This window comes from Paroedura picta, unplaced genomic scaffold (assembly GCF_049243985.1).
Source record: "Paroedura picta isolate Pp20150507F unplaced genomic scaffold, Ppicta_v3.0 Ppicta_v3_sca22, whole genome shotgun sequence".
Lineage (NCBI taxonomy): Eukaryota > Metazoa > Chordata > Lepidosauria > Squamata > Gekkonidae > Paroedura > Paroedura picta.
Window position 1 is genome coordinate 4,191,519 of NW_027518619.1, and position 12,348 is coordinate 4,203,866.

Genomic DNA, 12,348 nt, shown 5'->3' on the forward strand with positions numbered 1-12,348 from the left:
TTAGCATCTGCCCCCTTGGTGTTCACAAAAGTTACCAACACAGTTGTAGCACACCTGAGAAAACAAGGTATTGAAATTTACCCGTACCTGGATGACTGGCTTCTTGTTGGTCATTCGGTGGAAGAACGGTCTTTAGGTTTTAATATCAATGTAAGGAAATTGCAACTCACTCCAATACACTGTTTGGAGTTTATTGGTGCTTTGCTAGATGGAGAGACGGGCATGGTATATCTGCCTACTGCGCGGGCCTCTAAGCTTTCTGCACTCGCCATCGTGTTCTCTAAAGTCAGATCTCAGTCTGTCCATGGAATTCAGACTATTTTGGGACACATGGCATCTACTACTGCTGTTACGCCTTATGCTAGGCTACGGATGTGACCGCTCCACTGTGGTTCTTGTCAGTATGCAAGCCACATTGTCACTAGATGAAAACGATTCTCACTTCCACGTTCAGTTTTGCGGTCCCTTACCTGGCGGACTCTCCCATGTAATCTCTCTAAGGGGACTCCCTTGGGATTACAAAAGGAGGACTTAATCCTGTATACGGATGCTTCTCTTGCTGGGTAGGGAACACATTGTCTCCATCATTCGACCAGGGGTCTCTGGGGTGATAGGGAAAGACACCTTCACATAAATGTTTTAGAGTTAAGAGCAGTAAGGTACGCTCTCCTTTGCAGGATTAACCAGAGGAAAGAGCGTACTCATTACTTCAGACAATATAGCAGCAGTATTTTAAATCAAGAAACGGAGGCACCAGGTCTACCCGACTGTGTCGAGAAGCTAAGATTATGGAACTGGGCCATAGACAACCAAACAATGCTTTCAGCCATTCACATTGCAGGAGACAACACGTGGGCGGATGTGCTGAGCAGGGACATAAATCTAGTTCAGAATGGTCCCTCAGCTGTTATCTAATTCCAATATTGCAGCTATGGGGTCAACCGTCAGTAGACCCTTTCGCCACACGTCAGAACACAAAGTGTCTTCAATTTTGTTCAAGTGGAGGCAGGGACCCGAGTTCATTAGGAGACGCCTTCCTCCTATCCTGAAAGGGATTCCTTTTTTATGCTTTCCCTCCATTCGGATTGATAGGAAGGATGGTAACGAAACTGATGGCAGACAACACCCGATGCCTCTGTGTAACCCCATTCTGGACACAGAAAACCTGGTTCCCGCCACTCTTCCGCCTATCTCAGGTACGGTTTATCCATCTCCCAGACCAACCAGACCTATTAACATGGGGGAAGTATTTGCATCCCAACCCTCAATCCCTCCACCTAACCGTGTGGTGAGTGGGGACATGAGGGACGAGAATATGCAAAAGGTTCTAGAGGCAGCTAGATGGCCTTCCACCCGTCGGTCCTGTACTAACAAGTGGAAGAGTTTCGTACAGTGGGCTTTGGAATTTGGATATAACTCATTTTCTTGTGCCCTCAATAATATTTTTTCATATTTGATAACGTTGAAAGATAGAGGCCTCTCTAACTCCTCTATCAAGATACATTTGGCTGCAATTTCGTCATTCCATCATGCAGTGGGCGGAAAAACAGTGTTTTCTCACCCATTACCATCCATGTTTCTTAAAGTTTTGAAAAACATGTTTCTGCCGGTTTCACCTATAATGCCGCAATGGAGTTTATCTGATGTATTATCAAAACTGGTACATAAACCTTTTGAACCTTTGGCTACTACGGATTTGTGTTTTTTATCATTTAAAGTTTCCGTTTTTCGTAGCGTGGGAGAATTGGCAGCCCTTTCTTCAGTGCCTCCATTTTTACAAGTTTTTATTTTACGCCCTAGCGTATCTTTCCTACCTAAAGTGGTAGCTAAGTTCCATTTAGGCCAATCGCTAGTGCTCCTGGTGTTTTTTCCTCATCCCACGTCTAATTTTGAAAAACAAACGCACACACTCGATGTTTGTAGAGCTATACTGTTTTATTTAGATAGGACAAAGGACTTCAGGCAGGAAGAATCCCTTTTTGTCTGTTTCCGTGGTGTACGGAAGGGGAAGGCCGCATCTGCCCAAACTGTTTCGAGATGGATTGTACAAGCCATCAGTCATGCTTATAAGGCTTCTGGGTTGGAATGTCCGATGAGGCTTACAGCACATTCGACTAGAGCACAAGCTTCGTCGGCAGCATTTGCAGCTCGTCTCCCAATTCTAGACATTTGCAGAGCAACTACATGGTCAACACCTGGTACCTTCGTACGCCACTACTCCCTTGATGTGGATGCTGGGAAAGATGCTGCGGTGGGGAAAGAGGTTTTACAATCTATACTCCGCTCGTAGCCCACCCCATCTCCACTGGTGAGTCATCTTGCTAATCTCCCATGTGGGACTGCACAGAAACCACAAAGATGAAAACAGGGTTGCACTTACCTGTAACTATTGTTCATCGAGTGGTCTTCTGTGCAGTCATACGACCCTCCCTCCATCCTCTGTGGGCCGCTACGTATTGATTGCCCTGCTAAACGGCAAGGGGAAAGGACTGAGGGGAGAGTGCTAACTCCTCCCACATCACATGACTTTGGGCAGGAAAGTCACTCTGTGAGGGGAGGGGTGAACACTCTTGGGAGGCAATCTTTTGCTTTAGCTGGCTACTTATTTCTCCGTGGCAGGCCTGCAATTTTCGCAGAACCCATGTGTGACTGCACAGAAGACCACTCGATGAACAACAGTTACAGGTAAATGCAACCCTGTTACCCTACAAAACCTGGCAAAGGGCCAGGGGCAGGAGGAGGTGCATGGCCACCAGGCCCGTCAGGAGGGACAGAACGAGAACCTTGTTCCATTTGCAGCCAATGGAGGCAATGCCCTCTAATGGAATGTGACGCAGGGTGGGCCGAACTGCCAAGCCAATAGGCTCGGCTTCCAGCCTGCCCCTTTGTTGGTCAAAGTAAAGTTACAAGGTAAACAGTACCTGGGCCTTATAGACATGGATTGTTCCATATCCATGGTGCAGATGTCATTTCTACCCTCTAACTCATCAGTAATATGGGTGGCTCACATTGTTTGTATCCATGGACATGAAGAGAAGTGCCCAGTCATTATAATGTAATGCACTTTGCAAGGGTGCAACATCTGCCATAACCTATGTTGCTGGGAAGGAATGCCCCTCGGTTTTCAGAATTGGTTCAAAGAAGTATGCACCAGTAGGAAGTAGCAGCTCCAGTGCAAGAGGATCCTGGAGAGGGGTCATCCCAACCAAACCTCACAGATCCACAGGAAGACGGGACCCAACCTGAATTGTATACCCAACGATCCGAATGTGCCCAGGACCCCCAATTCTTGCAAGACCAGGTGGCCAATGAGTCTTTGGCTGGGCTGTGTGGAATTACAGTGGTGATGGAAGGGTAATGGATGAAAGACGGGCTGCCAGGGTACCTCGAATTGAGCAACAGCAGGGAGTATGGTATAGGATAATGGAAGGTAGAGTGGGCTCTCTGCCTCAAGTATTAGTTCCCCGTGGGTACAGAGGTAGGATTCTGTCAACAGCTCATGACCACTTGAAGGCTGGACACCAAAGACACAATGGAACTTCTAAAAGGGTGTTGTCCCACTTTTCCTGGACAGTAGTAGAAAAAGACGTAAGGAACTTTTGTAAGACACATGAATTATTCCAGAAAATGTCCTATAAAGTAGCCCCAAAAGCACCCTTGTCGCCATTACCCGTGATGAAAGAACCTTTTTTGTTGAGTGGCCATGGATTTCATGAGACCTCTTACTTGGACACCCAGAGGAGCTCGGTACCTCCTCATGATAATGGATTACCCAACAAGGTACCTTGAGGCTATTCCCTTAGGAAATATGAAAAGTGCCATGGTAGCCAGGGTGCTCATGCGTTTCTTTGCTCAGGTGGGGCTTCCCTGGGAGATATTGACCAACCACAGAACCCCATTTACTGCTAACCTAATGTGTCAGGTTTGTAGTGCCTTGCATATCGGACGTATTTTTACGCAGATGGATGGCCTAGTAGAGAGGACAAACCAGACTATCAAAATTATGCTCCGGAAGTTGGCTCATGACCATCCAGGGAACTGGAACTTATTTGTGGATCCTTTACTGTTTGTCTTGAGGGAAATCCCCCCAAGCATAAATGGGTTTTGCACCCTTTGAATTGTTATATGGGCACAATCCCCGGGGTATCCTAGATGTCATAAGGAATCAGTGAATTCCCAATAATCCATATCCAGGCCTTCCACCCCCAGAGTATGTGCAGGCTTTGCGAAACAGGTTGGAAACAGCCTGGGACACAGCCCAAGGCAATTTGGAAAAAAGCTCAAACAGCCTAGAAAGAGTATTATGACAAATGTACTCAAGAGCATAGTTTTCAACCTGGGGACAAGGTCTTAGTAAACCGCAGTGTCTTAGCCGCTTTCCAGGGAGACCCTTGGCAGGGTCCTTTTTCCTTAGCAGGTAGTGAGTCCCTTGACATATGAAGTACAGTGTGGAGAAGGGAGAAGAGCTAGGAAAAGATTACATCTCAACCACTTGAATGCTTTGTATGAAAGGGGAACAAATGAGGTATGTCATTTAGATAAAGATCCCACAGAATTAAAAGGATAGAGTCCCTGGCAAGGATTATCTGATGGAGAACCAGAGCAACCCATGTAGGAAGAAACACTGACAGAAACTCTTAAAAAGGACATTCAGGATTTATTGAGACAAATCCCCAGTGTGTTATCCAAGAAACCAGGTTTCATCATCCTGGCAGAACACCTGAAGGGGTAATAATCTGTACTCTTTGGAGGCCTTTACCTAGAAAAAGATGGGAGGAAGTAAACAAAGAGGTCCAAGACATGCTTCAATTAGGAATAATAGAGCCATCCAAAAGTGATTGGAGAAGTCCCATTGTCATGGCCCCATTTAGTACCAAAACCAGATGGGACCATTCATTTTTGTGTAGATTTTAGAGAAGTGAATAAGGTCACTTGGTTTAATGCATACCCAATGTCCCAAACAGATATACTAGTAGAACAACTCAGGGCGGCTCGGTTTACATTTAACCAAGGGCTATTGGCAGGTTCCCATGAGTGATAAAGATAAGCAGAGAACCGCCTTTGCAACACTTCAAGGGCTTTTTCAGTTTACACGTATGCCATTCGGATTGCATGAGGCCACTGCCACATTTCAAAGACTAGTGGATCAGGCCATATAGGATGTCAACAGTTTGCATTAGTACTGTACTAACAGCATTACAGAAATCAGGACCAAAAATTAACCCCAAAAAGAGCCGATTAGGCTTCCAAGAACAGAAAAATTTAGGATTCCTGGTAGGTAAAGGACAATTAAGACCTCTCCCAGAAAAGGTTACAACACTCCAAAACAGTCCAAGCCCAATAACCAAAAAATAGTTAAGACGGTTCCTCGAGCTTGTAGGCTATTATAGTTGGTTCATCCCAAATTATGCCATGGTGGCCAGTCCTTTAACAGATTGCCTTAAAAAGATGGAGCCATATAAAATACACTGGACTGAGACCAGACAAGAGGCCTTTCAGAAACTTATAATCAGCCTCACCCAAGGTCTGGTTCTCAGGAATCCTGATTTCTCAATCCCTTTTCTTTTACATACGGACGCATCTGGCATGGGGTTAGGGGCTGTGCTCTCACAGTTGATCCAGGGAGAGGAACATCTGTTTATCAGCCAGAAGCTAAAGCCAGCAGAAACCTGATACACCACGGTGGAAAAAGCGGCACTAGCGGTGAAATGGGGTATAGGGAGTTTACAATACTATCTTTCAAACAAACCTTTATCCTTAGTGGTGGACCACACTCCCCTTCTCTGGCTACAAAATCACAATAATTGAGGATTTTTCTGTTATCAAGTCTCATAAATGTGTGTGTGAATGTGAACCATGTAAATAACTCAATTTTCATAAAAGTATGCTCAGTTTTTTAGAAGGTGGTTTTGTTTTTTTATGCTAAGGAAGGCAGAGTCTGCACTTACTTTCTTTATTCCATTGTCAATCCTGTTGAATTCAGATCGCTTTGAACTCGGATATTCCTCTTTCCCCCCCTCCCCATTGAAACAGGAAAGTCTCCTGCACATGGTTAGGGTAGTTCAGAAGGGGGGGGAGCCAAGCCTCTTTCTTTCTTTTCTTGAAGGGGGGGAGGAGCCAAGCAAGGAGCCTCTTTCTTTTCTTGGAGGGGGTGGGGGAGAAGATCGAAAAAGGCAGAGGAGGGAGGAAAATCCAGGACCGACAGAAGTTGAGAGAAATTAGGGGCTTCTCCTTTAAGGCAAGTGTGTCACATGACCAGGTGTAGCCTATCAGAGGTTCTCTACCACGGAGCTTGTTTCCCACTCCGGATATTGAGGATTAAAAGCAGTCTAAGATATCGCACAATAAAGGTAGGGTCACTCCGGATCAATCCTTTCTGCAGAAGGAAATTTTAAATCGCCCCAAATCCAAACGGAAATCACATTCTGTGTAGAGGGCAGGGACTGAATCGATCTGGGGTTGGAATAAAAGCTCCGTGCAGTTTACACCGAAGTTTAGAGTTCAGGATAATACTAGTAAATGTTTTCAGAAAAGGGAAGGTATAATTTGCTTCCAAAGTTCCAAACTATCCCTGGGAAGGGTGCTCCGCTGTTACTTGTGCAGCACGAATAACAGCTCCAGTTGTGTATTGCTAAGGCTCCACTGGCTGTAGTGCTATGGGTCCCGCAAATACCTAACTGGGCCTGCACAGGATAGGAGCATAACAAAATTCCCATGGATCTGACACATTGACTTGTAGGCCATACAGCAAGACTGAGGATGTGACCCATTTATGTGTGCTGCTATATTGGACTCTTCTCAATGTCCAGAAGCAAGACAGAAAATGGTTGCCTTATTGGCTTGTCAGGGGGAGGTGGGTGATGATTCAGCATTCCTATAACAGAGACAAACAACAGGTATCTAATTCTCCTTTGATAATCCAACCCTCTCTTACTCTTTCAGAAGACAGATCCCATTCTCAAACAACAACCTGAACATCAACCCATGGAGCCTGATGAATGAAATAGTCAATGCTGAACTGGTCAGTAGCCATAGAAAGGAGAAAGCGATCAGTTTACTCCTGGCAGCATGCATTTTAGTTCATCAGCCCAAAAGCTTTTGATTGTATGATTAACATAGAGAAGTGGGAAACTCACAGGACTTGCAGGGAATACTTCATTTTTTCCTATGTCTCATTCCCCAAACTGTTCCCTCTGTCCTCCTGGCAGTCCCCATACCCTGTCCCATTTCCCTGCTTCCTTTCTCTCCTTCCCACTCACCAACCAACCTTTCCTTTACCTCTCCTAATCTTTATCTTTAGTTATTATTTCATGTTTACCCCCATCTTTCTTCTCAGTGAGGAACCCAAAGCTGCTTACATCATTCTTCTCTCTGCCATTTTGTTCTCTGTATGGTAGATGACAGTGAGAGAGGTTGACCGGCTCATTCTTACCCAGCAAGTTTCCAGGGCAGAGCAGGGGTTCAAACCTCAGTGTCCCAGATTCTGGACTGATACCCTATTCCTTATACCAGTGGTCCCCAACCACTGGGCCGCAGCCCGGGGCCGGGCCGCAAAGGCCCTGGCAACTGGCCGCGGCTCCCTCTCCCTGCCCCCCCTGCAGTAAGAAACTTCCCAGGCCATAAGCAAATTGGCCGCAAAAGCGGTAGTAGTGAGTTAGGGGTTGATCACTGATGACCAGAATAGCTGGAAGATTCCCAGTGTGATATGGGAGGCAGAAATGTGGTTCCAGCAGTCTATTGGCCAGATGGGAGTCCAGCAGCAACTCCTGGTCTCAGCCTGATATTGCCCTGAGGTGTTAACCTTCAAGTCTTCACGATCTGGGCCCAGTGTATCTGAGAGCCCGCCTGACTGATTATACCCCTTGAAGGGCATTATGTGCCACCTGTTCCAGCAGACTGCTGATCCCTGACCCAAGAGAGGTACATTTGGCCTCAACCATGGGTACCACAATTATCTCCCAAGATTATGCACAGCTGGTCTGTAGATATGGGTGTGTATAGTACATGAATTACATGTAGTTCTATCTGTTAATGAGTGGCCATCTGAACACACCACCTGAGTCCTTGGCCACATGTTTGGAAACCATGACGGAATGGCTCCTGCAGAGTCACCAGAAGTTGACTGCAAATTCAAAGGTCCTTTGGCTAGGGAGGAAGGACCTAGAAGAGGAGTTATGACTATCCAGCCTGGATAAGGTGTACCTGATAGCTGCACTCACTGTCAGTAATTTGGGAGTGATCCTCGACACTATGGAGGCACAGATCACTAGAGCAGCATGGCAGATGTTTTTCCACCTACATCAATTGAAGCTATTACCACCCTATCTGGCTCCAGAATACCTAGCCACAGTGATCCATGTCACAGTCCCTCTAGACTGAACTACTGTAACTCGCTGTATGTCAGCCTTCCCTTGATTCTGATCAGGAAATTACAGCTGGTACAGAAAGCAGCTGTTTGGGTCTTTGCCAGGATCCCATTGAGGGTCCATATTTGACCTGTCCTCCAGCAGCCACATTGGCTGCCAGTTGAGTTGGGTCAAGTTCAAGGTGTTTGTTCTGATCTTTAAGATCTTCTGTGGTCTGGGTTCTGTGTATCTAAAGGACCACCTCTCCAAGTATGTCCCCCAAAGAGTGTTGCATTCCTCTAATTCCAATCTCTTGGTGATTCCTGGCCCCAAAGAAGTGCACTTGGCTGAAAAAGTCCCAGTTCCAGCCTGGTGGAATGAGCTGCCAGCAGAGATTCAAACCCTTTCAGAACTACCAAAGTTCCAACAGGCCTGTAAAACAGTGCTCTTCCACCAAGCCTATGATTGAGGCCAAAATGAGCAAGCAGAACAACAAATCAGGCCCTCTACCAGGGGAAATACTAGATCTTAAAAATCTGAATCACTCCACTAACTTTTCTATGGGAGCACTACTCTTATTAGAATTACTAGGGTTTGCATTGTTTTAAACTGTGTTTTTATGTTTTAAAATATGTACTAAACCTTTGACGCAAGCTGTCCCAAGCCTACAATAGTATAATTTACTATTGGGCTACAATAATAATTTTTTTCCTCATTTTGCTACCCTTACCAGCCCATTAAAAGACAGACTTTGTAAAATTTAATCCAATACAATACGGTGGACTTCTAGCTCTCAGAAGGCATTTAAGGCTCTCTACAAGAGCTTAACACAGAGGCTGGTGCTATGGAATCTGGATTTTGAGCAATCTTTCCTGCTTCTGACAGTTTAAGCATTAGGAAGCATGTTATCTCAAATAAAAGAGCAAGAATATCCAGTCCTCTTCATCAATTGCAAGCTGCAGCTAGCAGAACAATATACTACTGTCAGAAAAAAAGGTGGCAGCTATCAAATGGGTGATTGGTGCCTTACAATATTATTTATTTAATCCAGTCCCGCTGGTGGTGAACAATGCTCCTTTGCTGTAGATGTCTTGCATGAAAAATCACAACCCTTGAGTACTCAGACAGTGCCTCTCTACTCCCTTTCAGATTTATGGTGCTACATCAATCCAGCAAGACCCACCTCAATGCGGACTACATGTCCCAGATTCTCAAGGAATCACTGTTGGAGAACCCACAAAGGGGAAGGTGATTGAACTCCAGGTAGGCAGATTGGGATTGACACCCTGGAAAAACGTTTGGCCAAGTCATGTAATAGTACGTTGCTCAGGTGAGTTTTGTGGTGACCACTGCCAGGCCTAGCCACATAATTAGCCAGCTTAAAGCTTCCAAGAGTGCTTGCCCCTTCTCTCACAGGGAGACTTCCTGCCCAAAGTCACATGGTGTGGGAGGGGCCAGCACTCTCCCTTCAATCCTGTTTTTGCAGCTTCAGGAGAAGGACACTAGCCAGCTAGCTCGTCAAACTTACCTCAGACTTCTGTTGTGGTGAGAATTCAGATAAGTTCAGCAGTGGAATAGGCTGCCTAAGGAGGTGGTGAGCTCCCCCTCACTGGCAGTCTTCAAGCAAAGGCTGGGTACACACTTTTCTTGGATGCTTTAGGCTGATCTTGTGTTGAGCAAGGGGTTGGACTAGATGGCCTGCATGGCTCCATCCAACTCTATGATTCTGTGATTCTGTGAAAATTTCGGAATACAGATACTAGATGGCTTATTTGATTGTGTTCTTCAAGAAGCACGCTGAATGTGCCAAAATGGCCCAGACTGACAGCCACTCTTCTTGTTTGCTCTGTCTGGAGGAAGGGCATTCAACTACCAACTGCCCTTCATGTAAGAAATTAACCCCCAAGACCCAGGATGACAGAGCAAGGAGCTTGAAGGCAGCCTTGTGGAAAAGGTCTCTTATGGCTGTTGATTCCCTGGATCCCTCGACTTCTACAGGCCTCTCTGGGAGAGATAAGGCCATTGAACAAAGGGCAGCCTCTGAGCCCCCTAAAACAAAAATCAGCTGTGGCTCCATCGAGGAGACGTTCCCACCTGCCATCGACTGCTTCTAAGAAGACTATGAGGCAGCTTTCTCCCTCACTGTTGCCTACGTTTCTGGCGTCGAGGGGATGCTGTCCAAGTCGAGCCCTAGCCTGCCGTTACCTATTCAATTCCCAAGCATATCACCAATGCATGACCCTTTGACATCAATGGCAGCTCTGCAGCATGATCTCGAGCCTTTGGCTCCGGTGCCAATGGATCTGCTGGCAACATTGTCCCTGCCACTTTTGCTGATGACTGATCGCCGATAGCATTCATCATCTTTCCATTGATGGTGGATACCGCCAGCATTACGTCCTCACCATCTGCCGTCAACTTCCGATGATGACGTCCTTGTGAGGTCTAAACATCGTCGCCTCTTGTTGTCAGACTCATCGACAGGTTGGGTCCCTATGATAAGCTACAGTATCAAGTAAATTTAGAAAAATCAGAAGATCCCCTCATGGAGGATGGGGGAGGCGGATCCTGCAAATCAGGACCCTAGGAGACCTGATGGGAATAGGGAGTATTTTCCCCCTAATGAGGATGTACCCAGAAAATTCCCTTTACCTTTCTTTTTTGAGAAAAAAATTCAGGACTGAGTGGGAAAGGCCAGTGGTGAATAGACAGCTTCCTGCTTATGCCAAGAAGCTATACACTATGCCAGACTATGCTGAATACCTATTAAGAACTCCCATTGTAGATGCACCTGTGATGGGTTTACACACTTTTGGGCTTCTATCTGAATAAACCCGTACCTAGACATCCGTACCTAGACAACCTGTTGTTATGGGCCAAAAATCTTCAGCAGGCACAAGAGCATACCAAGATTACCCTACAGACAATGAAGGAATTCGGTTTCATTGTAAACATGCAAAAGAGTTCACTGATAACCACACAATCTCTACAACACTTAGGGGACAGGATACAGAGATTTCTCAGTTGTACATGGTAGAGAAGAAAGGTCAGAAGACCAGGGATTTGGCAAGGCAAATAATCAAGGGGAAGACGCCAGCCTTGATGTCACTGGCAAGCATGATGGACCTGCTAATCTCAAACCTACATATAGTAGAATGGGGAAGACTTCACACAAGATTGTTGCAGAGTTTCCTAAGACCTTTTCAACACGACATTTCCTTGAAGTGAGAAAAAAACCTGAAGGTCTCCACTGCCATAAAAATCAGCCTGGCTTGGTGGACAAATGTACGCAATCTGGTAAAGGGGAAGCTTTTTGGCCCCAGACAGGAAAGACAACTATTTACCGATGTGAGCTTAACGGGTTGGGGAGCAACTATAGAGGGCTCTTCAGCCCAGGGAAAGTGATCATCTCAGGAAGCCCTCCTTCCAATAAATATGCTAGAGATGAGAGCGGTGTTTCAAGCCCTGCAACGCTTCAAGGAAAAACTGAAGAATCCTCACCTAGTAGTAGGACAGACAATGTAGACATGAAGACTTATTTAAACAAAAAAGGGAGAATCAAGATCCTCAAATCTACACAAAGAGGAGATGAGAGTACTTTATTGGGAAGAGTCCAATCTTATCTTATGTCAATACATAAGGGGAAAGGAAAAGATATGAGCAGACTAGCTCAGCAGAACACCGATATCATTGGCAGAATGGCGGTTGAAGACTATTCAACCTATCCAAATGGGTAGTAGCCAAGATGGGAAATCTGGTAATGGATCTGTTTGCATCAGTACACAACAGAGGTTCATGCCCTGCTAGTTTCATCCGGCAGTGGAACAGATGGATGCATTGATGGCGCCTTGGCCCAGGGCTCTACTTTATGCATTCCCACCTTTCCCAATAATACTTCATCTTCTAGCAAGAATAAAAGAATTAAGAGCACAGATAATTCTTAAAGCACCAAGCTGGCCACAACTCCCGTAGTTCATCTTCGTGTGTTCTGTGCAGTCACACA

At 45.8% G+C, this 12,348-nt stretch overlaps 1 protein-coding gene across 4 annotated transcripts in view; it reads left to right on the top strand.

Moving 5' to 3' along the window:
• LOC143828381 (uncharacterized) overlaps window positions 1-12,348 on the top strand; it is a 63,483-nt gene that overhangs the window by 32,104 nt on the left and 19,031 nt on the right. For all 4 annotated transcript variants that reach the window (XM_077318774.1, XM_077318773.1, XM_077318775.1 and 1 more), the window contains exons 10-11: window positions 6,943-7,021; window positions 9,495-9,608. In XM_077318774.1, coding sequence (XP_077174889.1) covers window positions 6,943-7,021; window positions 9,495-9,608 — 193 coding nt within the window. The remainder of the gene's footprint in view (window positions 1-6,942; window positions 7,022-9,494; window positions 9,609-12,348) is intronic.